Source organism: Chrysemys picta, chromosome 16 (genome assembly GCF_011386835.1).
Source record: "Chrysemys picta bellii isolate R12L10 chromosome 16, ASM1138683v2, whole genome shotgun sequence".
Classification (NCBI taxonomy): domain Eukaryota; kingdom Metazoa; phylum Chordata; order Testudines; family Emydidae; genus Chrysemys; species Chrysemys picta.
This window is the reverse complement of record NC_088806.1, coordinates 26,487,126-26,506,627: the sequence shown is the minus strand read 5'-3', so window position 1 is coordinate 26,506,627 and position 19,502 is coordinate 26,487,126. Positions and strand designations below refer to the sequence as shown.

Here is a 19,502-nt window from a genome sequence, read left to right as displayed (position 1 = left end):
CGGGGGGCGTTTCCGGCCGAGGCCTTCCCGCCCGACGCCCCGCGCGCCCTCCCCTCGCTCGGATTGGCTGCCGGGCTGGGAGGAGGCGCTGCCATTGGCTGCGAAGGCGGCCGGCCTTTAGGGTGCTGCGGCTCCCTTCCTCCCCCGCCCCCCCCCTGCCGGCGGGCTCGGAGCCGGGCGCGAGGAGCCGCCGGTAACTAGGGATCGGGTCCTTCTCCCCCCCCCCCCCCCCCCGCGGGCAGGCCCCGCCCCGTCCCCCCGCTCTCGTGGCTCCCTGCGGTCTCGGGGCCGCTGTCCCCAGGCCCCCCGCTCCTGTGGCTGGGGGAGCCGCGCCCCCTGGGTCCGATCCGGCCATTGCCCCCTGCAGCGGGGGCAGCCCCTGCGCTGGGACCCGGACCGTAGGATTTGCGTCCACACGGCGCTCCCTGCGCTCCGGTTCCGGCGGTAGGCGCCTGGCAGCCCGCTGGGGACGCTGGTGTCCTCTGGCGTAGCGTCATTCTCTGCTCGTGCGGGGGGGTCTGGATTTTCCTGGGGCTCCTACTTGGGTTGCATCTTATTCTTGATGTGGCTGGCCACCCCCCCCCCCCCCGATTCTCCATAGGGCAGGGGTTGTATCTGCAAAATACAGCGTTGTGTTTGTGGTTATTTTCCCCCACTGAGCTGACAGCAGTTATAGTTCTACCCTCGTTATAGTACCGAGACCTACGCTGCATCTAGGAAGCCCCATGGTTTTGTAGAGGGCATCTTTTTTGGTGGTGATGTTTTTCTTAGTGACTGAATGGGCGTGAGAAACGTTTTGTGTCTTTGTAACATCTTCTCTCAGTGCCTAAAGGTCGGACCATGCCTCCTGGAAAGGCCGGCAATAAAGAAAAGTTGGTGCTGCAGTGTGAATGGGAGATGTGCACCTATGTGGCCTCTAAGATGGAGGAGTTTTGTGATCATGTGTCGGAGCATTTGCAGCTGCATCTTCGTGGGGAACATAGGGATGAGATGAACCCTCTTGGTAAGGGACACTGAGTGCAATTAAAAACTATAACTAAAATTGGACTCTTGGGTTGGAAGAGCCGTCAGGTGGGTCATCAAGCTCCCTTCATTATTCTGAACCACTCCTGGTAGACATGGAGAAATTTCAATAGTGAATTTCCCAGTGAGAGTGATGCCATAGTGTCCACTGGTGATAATGTGTTCTGCGTTCGGGTAAGAAAATAAACTTTCCAGTGGGTCTAGTGCACTCTGCTGTCAATTAACCTATTAGAATGTCTGGTCGTGATTGAAGGCTGTGGTGCAGTACAGTTTTGTATCAAGAACTTGGAAGGCTTTGTTCTCCCTTACCTGACACCGCAATCCTTCATTGTCTGTAGAAGTAAGGGACAATAGCAAACCCTTAAATTACATTCTTCTTCATTATGTGACTTCAATTACACCTATTGAATTACATCTGCTCAGTGAGATGCTTAGCAGCTTTAACTATATATTTTTAAAGGGTGATGCATAGTCTAGCATTCGGCGCACAGGACTGGGATCTGTGAACACTTGAGCTATTAACAGAGCTAAGGAGATTTATTTTTGTGAATAGTTGATGTTTATATTGACTGTCTTGAGTGCAAGGTCTCGGCTGCCTTTGTAGTGGATCATAAGCCAGAGTCCAGAACTGAACAAGTAGGAAGCTGAGAGTTCTCCTCTCACCATAAGTAGGTGGTCCCACCAGTTGCAGGGAGGGAAGGCTATGAAGAAAGCTTCCATCATCTCTAGCTTATGGGGACTTAAGCTTTAACAGGGAGACACTCATTTTCTACAGATTTGTCAGTAACTGTGTTTCCTATTTGTGTTGCAGAAGAATACACTTGTCTGTGGCAGGAATGTGGCTTCTGCTCCCCAGAGAGCTCAGCAGACCTGGTCCGCCATGTTTACTTCCACTGTTACCACACTAAGCTGAAGCAGTGGGGGCTGCAGGCTTTGCAGAGCCAGTCAGACGTGAGCCACTGTCAGCTGGACTTCCAGAGCCGCAACATCATCCCTGAGATCCAGGAAAACTTCTTGTGTCTGTGGGAGTACTGTGAGGTGAGAGCAACAGGGAGGGGATCAGCCCTCCTAAATCCTGTCTGTGGGTGTGCAGTCAGGTGGGAGCAGGAGAAAAGGGGGGTTTATTCTCTCACAGTGAATGCCTGGGAACTGGGAGATTCGCTGTCATTCTGATGAAACCCTTGAGAACTCAGCCCAGGTCAAGTGGGGGCACAGACAGGGCCTTACGTGGTTCAAGCCAACAAAGTCTCAGTTCTAGCTTAGGGAGATGGTCTCAGCATTACGAGCACTGCAACCAGTTTGAATGCCCTGATTGTGCTTTTCTGTGTTTGCCCCAAGGGAGAGGAGGGAAAACGGTCTGTCAAAGTTGAGCTGTACCAGAACTGCTAGTATGCATGTGGCTTTGTCTCCTCTCCCCCCCCCCCCCAACAGAGATCTTTTGATAACCCTGAATGGTTCTACCGGCATGTGGAGGATCACAGCTTCTGTTCAGAATACAAGGCAGCTGGGAAGGAGAACCATGTGGTCTTTTGTGGCTGGAAAGGTATTTGATTTTATTTATGTTACTGTAGCACTTAAGAACCCAAGTCATGGACCAGGACCTCATTGTGCTTGGTGCTGTACAAACACGGAACAAAACACAGTCCCTGCACATGTGAGAACTTGAAAGCTCTCCTGGCGGGGCAGGGGAGCAGCTGACAAACAGCAAGGCTTTGCACTTCTGTAGCACCTTTCCACTGAGGCTCTCAAAGGGCTTTCTAAACACTAATGAGCTGGGCCTTGCCTCACCCATTTCCCCACTGGATGGCTACAGAAACCAAAATGCAGAGGCAACTTGCTGGGGTGCCCGTGGTATGTCAATGTAAGAGTGAGGAATATAACCTGGGATTCTGGCTTCTTAGTCCCCAGCCCTTTTGACTTAGACGGCCCTCCTACCTTTGCTAAGGGGTTTTCAGTCCCTGAAGTGTAAAGCTGCCCAAGAACTTCCCAACCTGTCAGAGAACTGACTGGAAACTGCCCACCATGGGTGGGCTCAATACCTGGTGATTGCAGTTGAGGAATTTAATAGATGGTATCAAGGCCTCTGAACTTGCCCTTGTCTCTGAACAGAGAATCTCGGGGGAAGTGCTAGTTTAACTTTAACAATAACTGCTATCTTTCATGTGGCCGTGATCATCTCGGCTGCTCATGTGTCCCGTGGAATGACAGATCTATGCTGTATGTAGGCCTGTATCTGGTCTCCTACATATCTGCAGCATGCCTGGCCTAGCTCTCCATTGGGGGCAGCAAGGCATTTTCCTCTGCCTGGGCTACTGAAAGTTTCTTGGAGCTGTCAGGTCCTTTGCCAAGGAGCTAACCATTGTCTCTGCCTCTTGCGTTCAGAGTGCGACTGCACCTTCAAAGGGCGCTGTAAGCTGCGGGAACACCTGCGCAGCCACACGCAGGAGAAGGTAGTGGCCTGTCCTACCTGTGGCGGGATGTTCTCCAACAACACCAAGTTCTTTGACCACATCCGCCGGCAGACCGCCCTGGATCGTAAGTGCCTGAGTGGGGGTGGGATTGTCACTGATCTACCCTGTTGCTTCTAGCCGGGTCATTTGATTTGTCAGTAGCTCTCTGTTCTAGGAGCAAGGCATTAGCAGGGCACGACCATTGTGAGTGTTGGCACTGATTGGCTCTCAGGCTCACCAGAGAGACCAGCGGCTTGAATAGGCCACTGAGACTGAATTCCCCTCTCAGGCAGGAGTGGGGCAGCATGGGGGAGGTTTGTCTTGCTGTATCTAGTGCCATTCTTGTTCTGTGGACATGGGACTAATGTCTCAGGCTGGCAGTCAGGCCCTTGTGCCAGTGCTAGATTCATTTAAAAATCTCCTTGAGCTCCTTTGTGCCATGCTGGGTGCTGGAGTCAGTACTGTGCTGTGCATTCTCCGCTGCAGGCTGGGCCTGTATCTAAAAGTGAAAGGAGTTGCTGGTCTCCCCTCAGCTCCCTGCAGGGGCCCCGTGTACATTCCCAGCTCTCCCTGTATGTTCCCAGCTCCCATGCATCTCATTCCTGGTTAGACTTGTTTTTGTGATCATCCTTGAAGGCAGTAGAATTGCTTCTGGGGTTGCTTCCTGAGTCGTGCAGTGGTAGCACTGGGAGAACTGTTCATTGGAAGGCAAGACAGTGGCTCTCTAGCCAGGGGCAGCGTCAGTGGCTGTGAATGAGAAGAAAGGGCTCCTGGCTCTGATATAACTAACTCTCTTCCTCCTGTGTGTTGCTATCTGTGCTATATTCTCTCTGCTTTGTTCTTTCTGTCCTTCCCCTCCCGCTTTGTGCACTCTCTTCTCTCTCCCCCCACCTTTCCCCAATGTTACAGAGCAGAGGTTTCAGTGCTCCCACTGCTCCAAGAGGTTTGCTACCGAGAGGCTGCTGCGTGATCACATGAGGAACCATGGTGAGTAAAGGCCCTTCTCTCTCTTCCAGCCGTCGCTCTGGCAAGTGCGTTCCCTCTCCCCACTCCATGGTGATGGGCTTCCCTCTCGTTTCTCTCGAGCAGTAAACCACTACAAGTGCCCCTTGTGCGACATGACCTGCCCGCTGCCCTCCTCCCTGCGCAACCACATCCGCTTCCGGCACAGCGAGGAGCGGCCCTTCAAGTGTGACTACTGTGACTACAGGTGGGGTCCCTGTGATTGTACTTCCCTAGGGTGGAGTGGGTCTGGGCTTCGGAGGTGGGGCTTGGTTCTGGGGGGGGGGGGGAAGGGATGGTGGCTGGGCTGTTAGGGGCTGGGGGTGGGAGAGAAGCACTGATGGGCCAGGGAGGAGAATAGAATAGGGGTCTCTCACACATTTGGCTTCATTCCTGCGTTCTTTCCTTTCAGCTGTAAAAATCTCATTGATTTGAGGAAGCACCTGGACACTCACAGCAAAGAGCCAGCCTATCGCTGCGAGTTCGAAGCCTGCAGCTTCACTGCGCGCTCCCTCTGCTCCATCAAACTGCACTACAGGAAAGTCCACGAGGTGGGGAGGGAACCAAGGGATCTGCTGCTTTTCCCACTGTTTATATTGCAATAATGTTGAGAAGCCCCAAGCAAGTTTGCGGCCCAGGGTGCTAGGTGCTGCACATACACGTCATGAGAGATGAGCCCTACACTGAAGAGCTTGCAATCTAGATAAAGAGTGAGAGGAAGGGAATACTCTCCTCCCTGCTAGCCAGATGGGGGAGTGAGGCACAGAGAGACCAAGTGCCTTGTCCAAGTCATACAGAGAGTCTGGCAGAGCTGGGAATTGAATCCATATCTCCTGACTTCCACTCGACCGGTCTTCCTCCCAAACCCGCCTTAGCCTTCTAGGTGACCATAAAACCCTAACGCAAATCTCCGCTTCATTCCCACCCCCCATAGATTTGGAACAGTCCATGGTCATGCTTGGTATCCATCAGCTCTGGGAGGAATTGACTCTTCTGTCCTTTCCGTTCCTCTCTCCACCTGCTGCAGTGCTAATGGCTAAACGGGTTCTGATTCTCGGCTGACACAACACAAGTTATCTGGGGAGAGTGGGTTTCTCATGACTTTCCTTCTGGCTGTCTGATCTCTCTTGATCTCTGCTCTCTGGCTGGGAACAGGGAATTGCTCGCCCTTCCAATACAGGGCCGGGGCGGGAAGAGCAGCAGTTCTTCAGTGTTGGCCATTTAGCAAAGATGTACTGAACAGTAGGTGAGCCCTGACACACAAGTAGTAGGTCGCTGCATGGAAGACACTAAAGACGCAGAGAACGCTAACCAGAACTGGACATACGCACCCAGTAATTTAGGCGTTGTGGTGTGTTAACATGTGTGCCTAGCATCTTGCCTGCTTTTTCCTGGCTATAAATGGTGGCTCATGGGGTTTGAGTGGGAGTTTTCTATTCTTGGGCACTATCCACTAACCTGGCAATTGTGATAGTTTTATGAGCGGTCAGTTTGTATCACCTCCTGGCTAATCCCTTGGGAGCACCGGTGGGGGTCTGCCTGCCCCTGTTCCTCCGTGCATGGCTGACTGCGTGTGTTCTGCTGCTGCTGCTCCCTGGCATGGGCCAAGCATTTTAATACCTGTATTTCTACAGACATAGGTATGGCTCCAATACTTAGCCCTGCCTCAGTGCAGGGGACTGGACTAAATGACCTACTGAAGTCCCTTCCCGTCTGACATTTCTATGATTCTGTGGCCACTTTGCAAAGCAGTCCCGAACAACTAGCAGCCCGGGCACGGGATCTCCTAGGTAATGAGATTCCCTCCATCCCGTGGATTGGAAATGCCAAGCCCGTCAGAAGTGTTACTTGTCCCCCACTCTTTTGCCATAATGATGTTTGCTGTAAAACTTGTAGGGTGTTTGTTCCTGTTGGAAAGCCTGGCTTCCCACGAGGTTTGAATCCCATGACACTTACATCCTTCCTTTCTTCCCGCTCCCTCCCCAGGGTGATTCGGAACCCCGGTACAAGTGCCACATCTGTGACAAGTGCTTCACGCGTGGGAACAACCTCACCGTGCACCTAAGGAAGAAACACCAGTTCAAGTGGCCCTCGGGCCATCCTCGCTTCAGGTACTGGGCCTCCAGCCTCTCCTATGTGCAGAGCTCACTACCTCTCTCGAGCCACAGGGGGCAGTAGGGGACTGGCAAGCAGGCTCACTGGGAACAGTCACGCGGAGGTGGGGTGTTGCTCCTAGGTTCTCTGATGCTATGGTGATAGGGGCTCTATCAGTACCTAGATAGTAGCCTCCAGTGGCAGATCAGAGACTAGGGCTGCTGTGTAGTAGCCACTCGAATGCAGCTGGATCTACTGGGATGCTTCTAGAATTTGCAGGCTCAGACTGCAGCCAGATCCAGCTCTCCTCAACCTGAGAGAGCGTCACCCCAGTGTAAGCCCAGTCACGTTTTGAGGACGCCTTATCTGGTGTAATCTCCAGCAAGCCTCAGTCTCCCCCAGACATTCCAGAGCTTAAAAGGAGGGCTCTCAAATTTGCTCATGGAAACTGGATAGGACAAAGAAACCAAACCTGGCCTGAGTGGAGATGTAAACCCTCTATACGGCACATGGCCGAGACAAGGAGAAGCTGACCGTTAGGGGCTGGGGATGAAAGGATTTACCCTCCCTGACAACATCTCCTCCCCCACTGCACTGCTTGTTAACACACTGGGCGCTGTGTGCTGGGGTGTCTGCCGCTTAGGAATATCAGTGCTGCAAAATAACCTCCTTGGGGTAGCAACTGCCACTGATCGCCTGGTGCTGGGCGTGCTAGTATGCTGGGCAGCACTCCAAGCAGTCAGTCCTGCCTCGGTAACTGCACAAGGCATCTGCCTTCCAGCCTTGTTCTAACCCTTGCCACCCGTCCCTCTCTCTGGCCTGCCCAGGTACAAGGAACACGAGGACGGCTACATGCGGCTGCAACTAGTTCGCTATGAAAGCGTGGAGCTGACTGAGCAGCTGCTGAAGGACCGGGAGAAACAGGGCGAGTTGCTGGATGGCACGGCGGAGTGCGTGGTGCTGACAGAGGGTGAGGGCAACTTGCAAGGGATCATCCTGGAGCCACCGGCAGAGGCCTCCCTGGAGGAAGCCAATGACATGGAATCGCAGGTGGCCCCACTGCCACCACCGGTCTATGCTGCTGCCAACCCTGACCCAGCTCAGCAAAGCACCTTCCCGAGAGCTGAGGCCTCGCCAGACCAAGAGCCCAGCGCCCCGCTCGGCCCCATCATCCGTGTGGTGAACAGGACCAACGAGCATGGGGAGAACGAGACTGTGTACTACGTCATGGCCAATGCACCTTCGGAGGAGCAGGCGGTGGTGCCCGGCGGCCTGGCCGTGGAGCCGGAGGAGAACGTCATGGACCGCCTACAGAAGACAGCTGAGGAACTGGGGATACAGATTATGTGAGATGCCGGTGCTGCCTCCCTGCACTTTGGCTTAAAGAAATTCAGGTCTCTCTCCTGCTTGGGAGGGCAGGGATGGAATCACAAGCACTCCCCATCACCGTGCTAGGGTCCTTCCACGTCCTTGATTATAGACCAGAGGAGTTGGCTGCCTGCGGGAAGGTTCTGGGCATGTCCGGTCAGCGCCCGGTGGGAGAGAGGGAGCGATCTCCCTTGCACCAGCCTCGGAGAGGAAGGTGGCAGTGGATGCTGGGAGCAGCCTTAGATATTCTCATGGCAGGAAAGGGGATTCGAGCTGGGGATTCAGTACCCTCCATCCCATGGGGAGAGGTTTGGGCTGTGTTCCCCCCACCACCACCCCAAAGGTCCGTGGCAGAAGGGTCAGACTCCTGCTAAGAGGCTCAGTCCCTGTGCTCGCTGAGAGTCCTGTGCTCAGCCAGAACCTCCACTCCTTTGGAGCTGCAGGTGGATTGGCTTGCCTGCTGAGATGCTGTTTGGCCTTAAACAGGCTCGTTCTGTCCAGTATCTCGTTGCCCTTGGGTGAACAAGACGCCCTGACCCTGTCTCAGTCACGTCCTAGCTCGCTCAAACAGGTCCCTTATCAGTATTTGCATTGACACTGCCCCATCCCCTTGTTGATCTGAGCAGCCGAAGGGTCCATTTGTCCTTTTGCAGGTTGCTTCTCCCCCATGCACTGCTGGGGAGCTGGTGTAAACTGGGGGGCCCTTCTCAACACTCGGGGACCTTTGTGCGGCCTTCATTCTCCCCTCGGGTTCTTGCTCAGGGCTTTCCCCACATTGGGGCCTGGGCTCCTGGCTGTACAAAGTAAGTGCTTTTATAATAAAAATAAATTAATTAAAAGTCTTGTGTGCCAGGTCAGGGTGCAACTGTGTGGTGTCTGCCATGGCCCCGTCAATGTGGCTCTCGCGTGCCCTAGTGCAGGGATGAGACCAAGCAGTTAGGGATTTTAGTGACCAGATCCTTGTGGTGCAGGTGACACTTGAGCTCTTACCACATCTCTGTGGCATGTCCAGTGACACACACGGCCACCTTCATGCAGCCGGAATCCCCAGCTTTGGCATAGGAGCGTCTACTTTTACTCTGTGCCTCCCATAGCTTTCTATACGCACACTGTCTCATCAGATTGGAGATAGCGCTCCCCCAACCTTCTTCCCTGCACATGGACAACTCAGCCATTCCCGTTGACCCAGAGACCTTTACTTGCTTTAACATAGGAATCACTGTCGACTTGCAAGCAAGTCTCTACCATGGGACCAAGCTGTGCTAGCTGGCTGCTTTCTCTCCTGGGATCCCAAAGGGTCTCCGTTCTAAACTTCCGTTTGTAGACTGGGGAGACAACTCTGCAACCCTCCTGCTGTCCAAGTCGTCATTAGCTGCATTTGCAATACCCTCATCAGTGAGGTGTTGACATGCCATGCTCGTTAAGTGGTCTCTGTCCTGGCTAACCTCCAGCAAGGGTAATTATGGTCCCCCGAGCCTCTAATCCTCCTCACCATTTCAGTGGAGGACACAGTTCTGGTCTTCCTTTCCTGAGGCATTATATCGTAGTGTTGCGGGGAATCAAATAGTGCTGTGTTTCCTCCCATAGTTGGGTGCATTTCAGGGACGGACAAAGTGAGGTCCTCTTCAAAAGTTTGTTGTTGGATGAAAGGCACTAGTCAAACATCACTCGTTAACATCATGCTGGGGGCAGTTTTTAGCAGGTCCATTGCAGATTGCTATTGTCTAGCTTGGGTTGGTTCTAGTTGCTTGACAGCCTGACCCCATCCTACTGGGATGTGGCAGGAACATGGCTGTAAAGTGCAGGTAAATGGGAAGCCCTGTCCCACCCTCGGACTGGTAGACGGGCTCTGGTGGTGATCAGTTCCCTTGGAGGTGCTGTGCTCTTTCTAATCCTGGAATAACCTTCCCTGCTCCAAGATGACCCCGCTAACGGGGGCACCTGCTGCTCTCCCAGGACAGCTGTAATCGCCTTAACCAGTGTATTATGGAGCTCGTCTTACTGGGGAGCTGCCTCCTGTTACTGAGGGTGCAGCAAAGACGGCCTCTGCCAGCTGCATCTGGGGCCATGGAAGGTTTCGGTTTGTGCTGAAACCTGCCTGCCTGGCAGACTGACAAGGAGCTTGGAAGAGCTAAGAGCCCAGCTCAGGGCTTCACGGCAGCCCAGATCCCTGCCATGGAGCAGGGGCTCCCGTATTGCTAGGTGGAAAATGATCTCATTCTGGCTTGTGGAGGATTTTGAAATTTGGGGTTTTCTTTTTGAAAACTCAGGATCCTCCACGGAGCAGGATTACCGTTCTCTGCCCGCCTCTGACGGGCCTTCCCAGGCTGAGGGGCTGTCAGCGGGCGCATCAGCACTGCTTCGGTTAAAGCAGGGCAAACCCCTGTGTGAGAAGCTCTTATTTCAGTTTAAGGGGGGCATTTTGGTTTTTTTTAAACGTGGTCTGAATTGACTTCAGCTAAACTGCAGGAATCCTGGTTTAAACCCTAATCAGTGTCCACGTGGCCTTTGGCACTGGATTAACTAAATGGTTTAAAATCGCAACTTAAGTTGAACTGGTGTAACTCTGCCCTTCTGCTCAGGGCCAGCCTGTGTCAGGGCTTGGATGGGAGACTTCTAGGAAACCAATGTGATATGGATACTCATCCCACAAAGCAAGTTCCCCACCTGGAGGCTCCCTCTTTTGGATAATGCACTTGTGCTCATTAAAACATCCCAAGGTGCCATTTTACCTCCCTCCAGTTTCTACTGGATACAGGATTTTTCTTTACTTCCTGTCCTAACCTGAGCAAGGTGTTGCAGTGCCCTGCTGAGCCTGTAGCGCTGGCATGCTCGGTGGGGGGTTTTCCCAGTCGCTCTGCCATTAGGGATTTGCCGGTGGCAATACTTGGGGCAGGATTCTTGCTGGCTCACGGGAGAGCCCTGAATTGAGGGACCCTGAAGGGAGCCAGGGAGTCGGTTTCATGCAGCAGGTGCACAGAAGCCAGGTATCTTGCTCTGCTTATGACTCAGGGAAGCAATTACTGTGTGTAGGCTCAATGGACCATCCTCCAGCAACACAGGGGGATTGTGGCCTCAGCAGCCACTGTGGCATGGTGGCTGCCGCCTTTCCCGTTCCCTGCTAGTGTCGTTCAGCAGAGCAAAAGCCACTGGAGTTCCAGGTTATTTCAATGGAGAAATCACTTTATGTTAAACCCCCAGCCATCTGCTCACTTTCTAATGACAAATCCAGTAAGAGCATAATTCACAGTTGCCTCCTGACAGCAGGAGGTGGTGGAGGGCAGCACCCAAAGGGATGTTCTTTATTCAGAGTGTAGACACTCGCATTGGTGTCTTGTCCTTCACATACTAAGGGTATGCCCTTGCTATGGAGATTATACCAGCATTGCCCCATAACATAGACGCAGCCTGTGTCACCGGAAGGCGTTTGCTTATGTAGGACACCACCTCTGTGAACAGCTAGCCGTGTCAATGGAAGCGTTCTTCCGTCCACATAGCTGTGTCTACACTGGGGTTTTGTCGGCCTAGCTATGCCAGTCAGGCTTGGTTTCTTCACACCCCTGCCTGACGTACTTATGCCAATGTAACTTTTGAGCGTAGACCAGGCCTAAGTATAAGCGGGGAGGTGGGAAGGAGAGTGAGTGTCTGTTGGACAAAGCGTTCCCAAGCGGAGGTGGTCAGGGAACACAACCCCTGTGGAAATAGTTCAGACAGTCGTGATCAAAATCCTCGAGTGGTTTGGAGGCCTGTGTCAAAGGGGTTTCTCAGTCTGGTTCCCTACAGACAGAGATCGGCACTGTGCGTGCACACCCCTTCACAACTGGCACGTAGCCTCTGCAGAGGGAACAAAGGTGTGAATGGGCCCTGGACACTGTGTCCTATAGATGTGGAGTCACAAGGCTGGGGAGAAGCACGCTGCCAGGAGGCATGGGGAAGCCTGCCCTGCCCATGCTGTAAATGTGGCATGGATGGCTGGAGGATTTCCAGGTTGCCGAGCTGGCTCTAAATTCCCTTGAGCGCTCATGCAGCGAGCTGCTCCTCATGGCCCTTGAGAGCAGAACAGTGCCTCCATAGAGGTTCAGCTCTCGCATCCAGGCTGAGAGGGGACTGGACAGGGAGGCACCCGTGCGTGCCCCAGAGGTCAAAGGTTAGTTTCCACCTTTCAGCTAGCTGTGTCCCATTTTGTATGCCTGGCGTAACCTGGTTCTGATCAGCTGTACCGAGGGATGCCTTCGCAGCAAGAGCATTCCAGGCAACAGAGCCCAGCCGGCACCTGGTAGAACCGAATCTGTGCCAAGAGCTGCAGTGAACCGGGATGGCTCCAGCTCCTTTCCATGGCACTACTCAGGTCAAGGAACCTGGGGCTCCACAGGTGGATATATGGGCAGTGCCCCGCCTGTCCCTGGCATGGACCAATAGAACCTAAGGTCAGGAAATATTGTAGGGCCGAGTCAGAAACGTTACTGGTGCTCCTCTGTGGGACTGTGGCCTCTGGGGTCTTTAATTGCTGCAGCCACAGCAGAAGCTGCAAAAAGGTAATCGCTTTGCCAAGAGGATTATGTGCAGGGAAGAGAGAATGGGGATTAAAGGAAGCCTCTTCCTCCAATCCCCCCTCCCCTAGCTACCGGACCTGTAAGGTGCCTCTGTCCTGAGCAGATGGAAGCGAAGTTCCCCTCCTCCATGGGAAGGCTGGGTCAGGACAGTGCCAGACCCTGCTGGCCGCTAGCTCAGCCCGGCCAACATCCCCTGGGCGAGGGGGAGATGGAAAAGCAAATACTCCAGGTCTTTTGAAAGCTGGAGTCCGAGGCCAGTGGGCGAAGGACGGGAACCGTAGAAGGAGGGCAGCGTGTGGAGAGGGCACTGGACTGGGCCTGCGATGAGCACCATGGAGCTGGGACTCCTCATCTTAGTCACGCTGGCTGGGTTTGGCTCTGGTGAGGAGGAGGAAGGTAAGGAACGGAGCAGGAGGCGTTTGCTGCACACGGTATGGTGCCCAAGAGCCACTGGGAGGGAGCCAGCTGTGTTGGGATCCAGCCAGTTCTGGTCGGTGTCCTTGCGGGGAAGAGCAGCTTTGCTTTGGTCATAGGGCAGCAGCTCTGCAGTCTGAGCGGAGTCCCTGGCCCAGAAGCTGAGCTAGTCCTGCTGGGATCCACCAAGGAAAGGGGGGGGAGGGTCGCTGCTTGTGCTTTCTCAGACACCCTCCTGGAGCTGGCAATGCTCTAAGCAGACCCCACCCTTTGTGTCAGGGCACAGTGGGAGGTCACCCCCTTCTCCCATACCACAAAGCTGATGGTGGCATCACACTGAAACTGTGCCCACCCCAGTCTTTGCCCAGAGCTGGGAAAGATCCACTATTCCTGTCCTGCCATTTCTCCTTGTCAATCCCAGACTCCCCACCATAGATTTTGTCTGGCAAGGCTGGCAGCCTTGAGTCATCCCTGCCCCTCGGGGGCAGAGGAGCTCTGTGCTCCTTCTCTTTCACTTCCCCGTCACTGGAGAGGGCAGGAGTCGCTTCTCCAAACAGAGTCTGATGCCAGGGTCCGTCTCATCTCCCTGGCATGCCCCAGGCTGGGTGGGAGGTTCTGGTGCTGATCTGGACCTGCTGGTGTTGGCACTCTCGGCAGGGCCCCGATACTCCCACCACTCACTGCTTCCAGACCCTTGCACCATTCTCAGGGTGCAACTTTGCCAGTCCCTCAAGCAGCCAGGAAATGCAGGTGCCACCTGCAGTGAGAGTCCCTTGTTGGCAGCGTCAGAAAAGCCACTGGGAATGCCATGGCAGGGCTGAGACCTGTTGGCAGGATCAGTTTGAGCTGCTCCTGCTCGGGCTGCACCTCTCTGGAGGATAAAGAGGGGGGCATCAGATCTCAGGCCTGTCAATCAGATGTGCCATAAATGCCATGGGAGCCAGGGCTCCTGGGTTCTATCCCCAGCTCTGCCAATGACTCCTCGTGGCCTTGGGCAAATCATTCCCTTAGTCTATGCCTCAGTGTCCCCCACCGCCCCCAATACCTGCTTGAGAACATAAGAACGGCCACACTGGGTCAGACCAAAGGTCCATCCAGCCCAGTATCCTGTCTGCCAACAGTGGCCAATGCCAGGTGCCCCAGAGGGAGTAAACCTAACAGGTATCCATCAAGTGATCTCTCTCCTGCCATCCATCTCCATTCTCTGACAAACAGAGGCTAGGGACACCATTCCTTACCCATCCTGGCTAATAGCCATTAATGGACTTAACTGCCATGAATTTATCTAGTTCTCTTTTAAACCCTGTTATAGTCCTAGCCTTCACAACCTCCTCAGGCAAGGAGTTCCAGAGGTTGACTGTGCGCTGTGTGAAGAAGAGCTTCCTTTTATTTGTTTTATACCTGCTGCCCATTAATTTCATTTGGTGGGAGCTGGGAGGCTTGCGCCAGCTGCAGTGTAGACACACCCTGGCAGGCTCAGTGCTGCTGCTGGCCCAGCTGGGAAAGAGAATGGGGGTTGGGGGTGGGGACAGAATCGTGGGGGTGCCCTGGGACCTGGGAGAGGAGAGAGGCCCCAGCCCATCTCTCCCTGTTGTTCTGCCCCTCCAGGAAGCTTGGACACGTACTGGTCTGGCACGGCCCCCATCTGCATGGGGGGCTGCAAAGGGAAACACAAGGAGCTGAAGAGGAGCCAGTGTGGGAACGGCAGCTGCTGCTGGTTGGGATACAAATCCTTCTGTCGAGGTACACGGTGCCAGGGGGAGAGAAAGGAGAGGCTGAGCTTGGTGGGGGAGGGACTGTGCGGGACTGATCTCAACCCAAACAGACTCAGACATGCCTGAATTGGAGGGGGGGGGGGTGGCTGTGAGTGAGGAGGGGAGACGGAGACCAACTATGGCAGCCGCTGTCCCAAGTCCCCCGGAGGCAGGGGATTTTCATGTGTGGGAGGCTGTCTCCTGTAGCAGCCACTGGTGCATTTATTTTGACAAATAGAAATTTGGCTGAAAACATGAATTTTGTGTGTGTCTCTGGAACGATCTGCAAATTTCGGTTGAACTCAATGAATAGCTTCCACGGGGGAAAACCCAGATTTGTTTGAAGTTGAAATGCTTTGTTTAAAGGGGTTGTTCGTTTGTTTCAACGTGGCATTTGGTTCTCAAATTTGTCCAATTTTTTTAAAAAATTGTAAAGGGTGGGGTGGGGGGTGGACATGTCAAATGGTGAATTGAAATGAAAAAATTTCACATCAAGTCAACCCAAAACATTTTGGTTGATTTGAAATGAATTGTTTTATTATTTGATGAGATTAAAAAAAAAAAAACAATGGTTTTGGTTCAATTCAAACCTGTTTGTTTTGTGTGTGTATGTGTGTATATATATATATATATATATTTGTGTGTGTGTATAGTTTTTATATACACACAACATATACATACATCTCTCTCTATATGACCCTGAAAGCCCTTCTTCTCTCCATCAAAAGCTGTCTTTGGCCTGGAGGATTTTGGGGGCATCTGGGGAGCGAGAAGTATGGGTCATTTCCTGAGGGGCCCCTTGGCAAGGAATTACAGCAGCTGTTGGCATCACAAGGTGTTGACAAGGTTAATGCAACAAGACTGTGTCCTGGAGCAGGCTGGGGGGGTTGATGCAACATCTCTGTATCCTTGGCCTCCTGGCATCCGGGAGATGGACCAATGGATCCTCTCTGGGATCTGGAGCATCTACCTACAGCTCCTGGCATCCTAGCATTCATTTAGGTTCCATGTCACGTACCCCGAGCAGTTTACCAGCACTGGTAGCAGATACCCTGGCCATCACGGATCCCAGGAGCTATATACTCTTGTCATCCATAGCGTATGCTATTGCCATCTCTTGGGGATCCAGACCCTATGCCCAGCATGCCCCCCCCCCCCGGATCTGGTATGTTCCCTTGGCATCTTTCTGGGGCTGTGGAATTATGCCAGCAGCCCTTGGCACCCCAATGATGCCAGGCATGTACCCATGGCATGCTGCTTTCTGGTGCCCCTTTGGTCTCTGGGGTGGTGGCGATACCTTCACACTTCCAACCTGCACCGTCCACCGGGGACCTTTCTCTTCTCAGTGAACTGCGGGCGGCCAGAGGCAGACTTCAATTCCATGGTCTACGGCAACGACTGGTGGGTGGGCTCTGTGGTGCGCTACGGCTGCCGGCCCGGCTTCCTGCTGGTGGGGGACCCGGCCAGTGCTTGCCAGTCCGATGGCCACTGGACACCTAAACCCACCTGCCTCCGTGAGTACTGCGCCGTGCAGCACCGATGGGCAGTAAAACGGGTAGGATTGGGAGGAGCTAATGTTCCACCCCAGAGGTGGCTGTATCACAGCGGTGGCTGGAGTGCCCCTTATTTGTCAGTTTTCCACATGGGAGACAGCGTGGTCTGCAGGTCTGGCTGCACTGGGTGAGCTCTGTTCAGACATCCCTGATGTGTGGCGGGGAGGGGGCTAATGGAGGAAATACCTCTGCTCCCCCACCCCTCTGCAGTCAGGAGCAGGGGGAGAGTGGAGTGTCGCTCTCCTATCCCAGCCTGGGGCTGCACCATCAGCTTTACCTCGCTCCCTTGGGGGTGTTGCAAGCTCTGGAGAATGTGCTGGGCCTGCCCGGCTTGGGGACCTGTGAGCTAAAAGGCTGCAGGGCAGGTTATTGGAACCCGGGGTGCTGGTGTCATTGGCAGCCTGATGCCTCATCAGCCCTGAGAGACCAGCCCATTGCTCTGGTAACCATGCCCAGCCGCATGCTAATAACTCCCAGGCTCTGTTCTCAGTGCCTCCCCCCAGCCCCGGGGTAACAGGGCTGCTGTCTCTCCCCAGCAGGGATATGCCTGCGGGGCCGGATTGAGATTAACGAGCGGGACATCGATGGCAGCTGCTCCTCCACTTGCACGGACAAGGCTCACCTCGGGGCCTTCCTCAGACACGGCTGCATCAAGATCTCCAACTGCGTCACCAAGCAGTGGGGCTGGACCCGCTGGTTCGCGCGCTGTGACTTCTGCGAGTGTGACTGCTACATCCCCTGCTGTAAGTGACTTCTCCCTGTCCAGCAGTCAGAGGGAGCTGCCTCCCTAGACAACCTGATGGGACTTCCTTGCTGCTCCCATCCTATTGCAACACAATTGCTGCCCTGTGCTGGGTGGAATGTATTGGACTTGCTCCCCTGTGCATGTGTGATCATGGCACCCCCTAGTGGCTACTCCCCATAGAGTAAAAGCCCTAATGTGCTGCTTCTGATGGAGATTCTCCTTTAGCTGTAGTAGTCAACCCCGGTGTTCTTTGGTCCTAAAGGTCCTGGGTTTTCTGCCTGACACCGCACGGGTGTGGTTTGGCTGGTCTGTTTGTGACCACAGAATTAGTCAATTTCTTTCTTCACCTCTTGTCCTAAACTCTGGTGCATTGTTGGTGCAGGCGGCTTTCAGTTGCCACGTTCCACCCCAGAGAGGCATGCCCTTTCCAGAGCGCCCCTGAGGGCGGTATCTAAGTAATCTGATCTCACTATGGAAGGGGCTAATGCTTGTCCGTTTTGTGCCTTGTGTAATGCAGAATGACTCTGTTGTCTGCGCTGGCGTTACTCCCCAATTGGCGACTTTTGTTTTGCAGTTGGCTCCATGATCAGAGCAGGAAAGTGAGTTTCGCTCTGCTGCTCTTCGCTGGCCCATGGAGCAGAGGGGGGGCAAGGAGCAGAAGCTAGTCGCGTGCCAGTCCAGATGCGCTCGCGTGGCACCCTTGACTTGACATGGGGCACGTGGGAGGGTGAGGGTCAGGATAATCTAACATCAAACAGCCCATTGTCTGAATGTGTTCTCGTTACAGCTTCCTCCGGGTAGAGATCTGGGGCGGATGGATTCGTGGGGTGCTGTTCTGCTGTGAAGGGGAGCTCCGTCCCAGGAGGGACAGCAGCCAGCCTGACGCTCACTGCGCAATAGGCTACCATACTGTGCCTCTCTCCCAATCGGGCCATCCGTCTGTTCCTATCACACTCTTGGCAATGTGCTCGTGGAAGTGCATGGTTGTGTCTGTCTCCTGGGCTGGAACCATTTGCCAGCCTGTCTTGTTGGGGTGCAGCATCTGCAGAGGAAAGGACTGCCTCCCCCATACCTTAACCCTTTGCACCCTGCTTTGTTCCAAACAAGCACATAGGGCGATGGGTATATACAGTCATCTCCCTGCTCTGCAGCGGGTTACACTGTGGGGGCAAGGGACCAGTGTTCCAAGAACAGGAATGGGAGTCAAGGACTCCACAGCTCTGTTCTAGGTGGGGGAAAGGGTTGGTCCTGCCCTAATGTGGGATTAGGCACCAGTTTCCTCTTCTGACGCAGGGGGATGGAAGGCAGTTGAAGGGAATCCCTTTCCTTGCCTGCTTTGCTGTGGTGCCATGCTACTCCCTGGCTACCCAGCAGCCTCTGTCAAATGCTCTCCCTAGCCGGTGGGGAGGGTCTGTGGGACACAAAAGGATCAGTGAAATTCTCCCTCCTGGCCACGTGTGGGGTAGGCATGGGGAAGGTGAGGATTAAATGCTGTGTATAGCAAATGCTGCTCCTGCCCACTGGCTCCAAGCCTGTGACCATCACTCCAATAAATCTGTCTAGAGGTGACTAGTGTTCCAGTGATGTTGTTGGAGGCGTTTTCTCACCCTCTGGCTTCCGTCCACACTCCACCCATTTAAGTCCCTGTGTTCAGAAGCCCCATCTCTCCTCCAGTGCTGGTTGGGAAGTGGGGTTTTGTTTCCGTGAAACAGACCAAGGAAAAAAATGATAGTTTGTTGAAAACTGTCAAAGAAAAAGGGCCGGTTTTAATTGAAAAACCAGCACTCCCCAATTGTTTGGGTTTTGGCAAGTGCCAGTCCCAAAAAAATGGGGACAAACTTTTTTTTAGGTCGTGGCCAAAACTTTTTGGGTGCCAAAAGGTTAATTTTTTTTTTTAAGTGAAAAACCGAAAAAAGATAATTGGAAACGAATGTTTCCCCTGGAAATGACACTTCTTTTTTAAACATTGTATTCATTTTTATGAAAAAGTTTCCACTGAAAATATGTGACCAGTTCTAATGTGAGCTGTGCTGGCCAGGGAGCAGTTTGGATTCTGACCAAGGTGGCAGTTCTCAGTTTGGCCAGTAGCGTGCAGCACCAAATGAGGATAACCAGCGTCCTCTCCCCTGGCTGTCGCCTGCTGTTAGTCCAGGTATCTCCAGAGCATTGTGTTCACTGTGAATTTAATTTGTGAATCTAACAGGACCAAAGCCAGGAGCCTGAGTCCAGGGCTAGTGTATTGGGTGCAGGTTCACAGGGCTTCCAGGGAGCGGTAGCTCCTTGCACCCAGGAGGTGACCTAAGAAGGTGCTATTCCTTCTTAGGTGTTGATACTCACCAGCTGCCACTCCGAGGTATTCCTCTCTCTCCTCCCCAGGTCACGTGTTCACCCCTCTCCTGTAGGTTCTGGAGCCTGAGCTCCTCATTGCTACAGCTGGTGGAGGCATGAGGCTAATTGATGGAGACGGTTAATGCAGAGCCGCATGCTCTGTGCCCACACTGCTAGCTCTGCTGATTTCAGCTTTGGGCAGGCTTATGGGTGAACTC

The 19,502-nt window shown here is 53.7% G+C and overlaps 2 protein-coding genes across 3 annotated transcripts; both read left to right on the top strand.

Moving 5' to 3' along the window:
• Window positions 1-32: 32 nt before the first annotated feature.
• Window positions 33-8,789, top strand: HINFP (histone H4 transcription factor). Of its 2 annotated transcripts, none has more exons than XM_005303780.5 (10): window positions 33-193; window positions 824-1,003; window positions 1,835-2,061; window positions 2,455-2,566; window positions 3,406-3,558; window positions 4,383-4,460; window positions 4,563-4,683; window positions 4,888-5,026; window positions 6,462-6,586; window positions 7,397-8,789. In XM_005303780.5, exons 2-10 carry the CDS (start codon window positions 841-843, stop codon window positions 7,917-7,919), a joined length of 1,641 nt encoding a protein of 546 aa, XP_005303837.1. In that variant the 5' UTR covers window positions 33-193; window positions 824-840; the 3' UTR covers window positions 7,920-8,789. The 2 variants fall into 2 exon arrangements, with proteins under 2 accessions (XP_005303837.1, XP_065426628.1); XM_065570556.1 differs by lacking the exon at window positions 33-193 and adding an exon at window positions 266-444.
• A 148-nt stretch (window positions 8,790-8,937) lies between these two features.
• LOC112059047 (CUB and sushi domain-containing protein 1-like) lies at window positions 8,938-18,525 on the top strand. The gene is made up of 5 exons (XM_065570562.1): window positions 8,938-12,886; window positions 14,513-14,647; window positions 16,005-16,172; window positions 16,751-16,954; window positions 17,744-18,525. Exons 1-5 carry the CDS (start codon window positions 12,814-12,816, stop codon window positions 17,755-17,757), a joined length of 594 nt encoding a protein of 197 aa, XP_065426634.1. The 5' UTR covers window positions 8,938-12,813; the 3' UTR covers window positions 17,758-18,525.
• The last annotated feature ends 977 nt before the right edge of the window (window positions 18,526-19,502 follow it).

Coding starts and splice junctions, on each gene's coding strand:
- HINFP (XM_005303780.5), top strand. CDS start 841: ATGCCTCCTGGAAAGGCCGGCAATAAAGAAAAGTTGGTGCTGCAGTGT. Junction 4,684..4,887: donor TGTGACTACTGTGACTACAG/GTGGGGTCCCTG, acceptor CTTTCCTTTCAG/CTGTAAAAATCTCATTGATT. Junction 5,027..6,461: donor ACTACAGGAAAGTCCACGAG/GTGGGGAGGGAA, acceptor CTCCCTCCCCAG/GGTGATTCGGAACCCCGGTA.
- LOC112059047 (XM_065570562.1), top strand. CDS start 12,814: ATGAGCACCATGGAGCTGGGACTCCTCATCTTAGTCACGCTGGCTGGG. Junction 12,887..14,512: donor CTCTGGTGAGGAGGAGGAAG/GTAAGGAACGGA, acceptor CTGCCCCTCCAG/GAAGCTTGGACACGTACTGG. Junction 14,648..16,004: donor ATACAAATCCTTCTGTCGAG/GTACACGGTGCC, acceptor TTCTCTTCTCAG/TGAACTGCGGGCGGCCAGAG.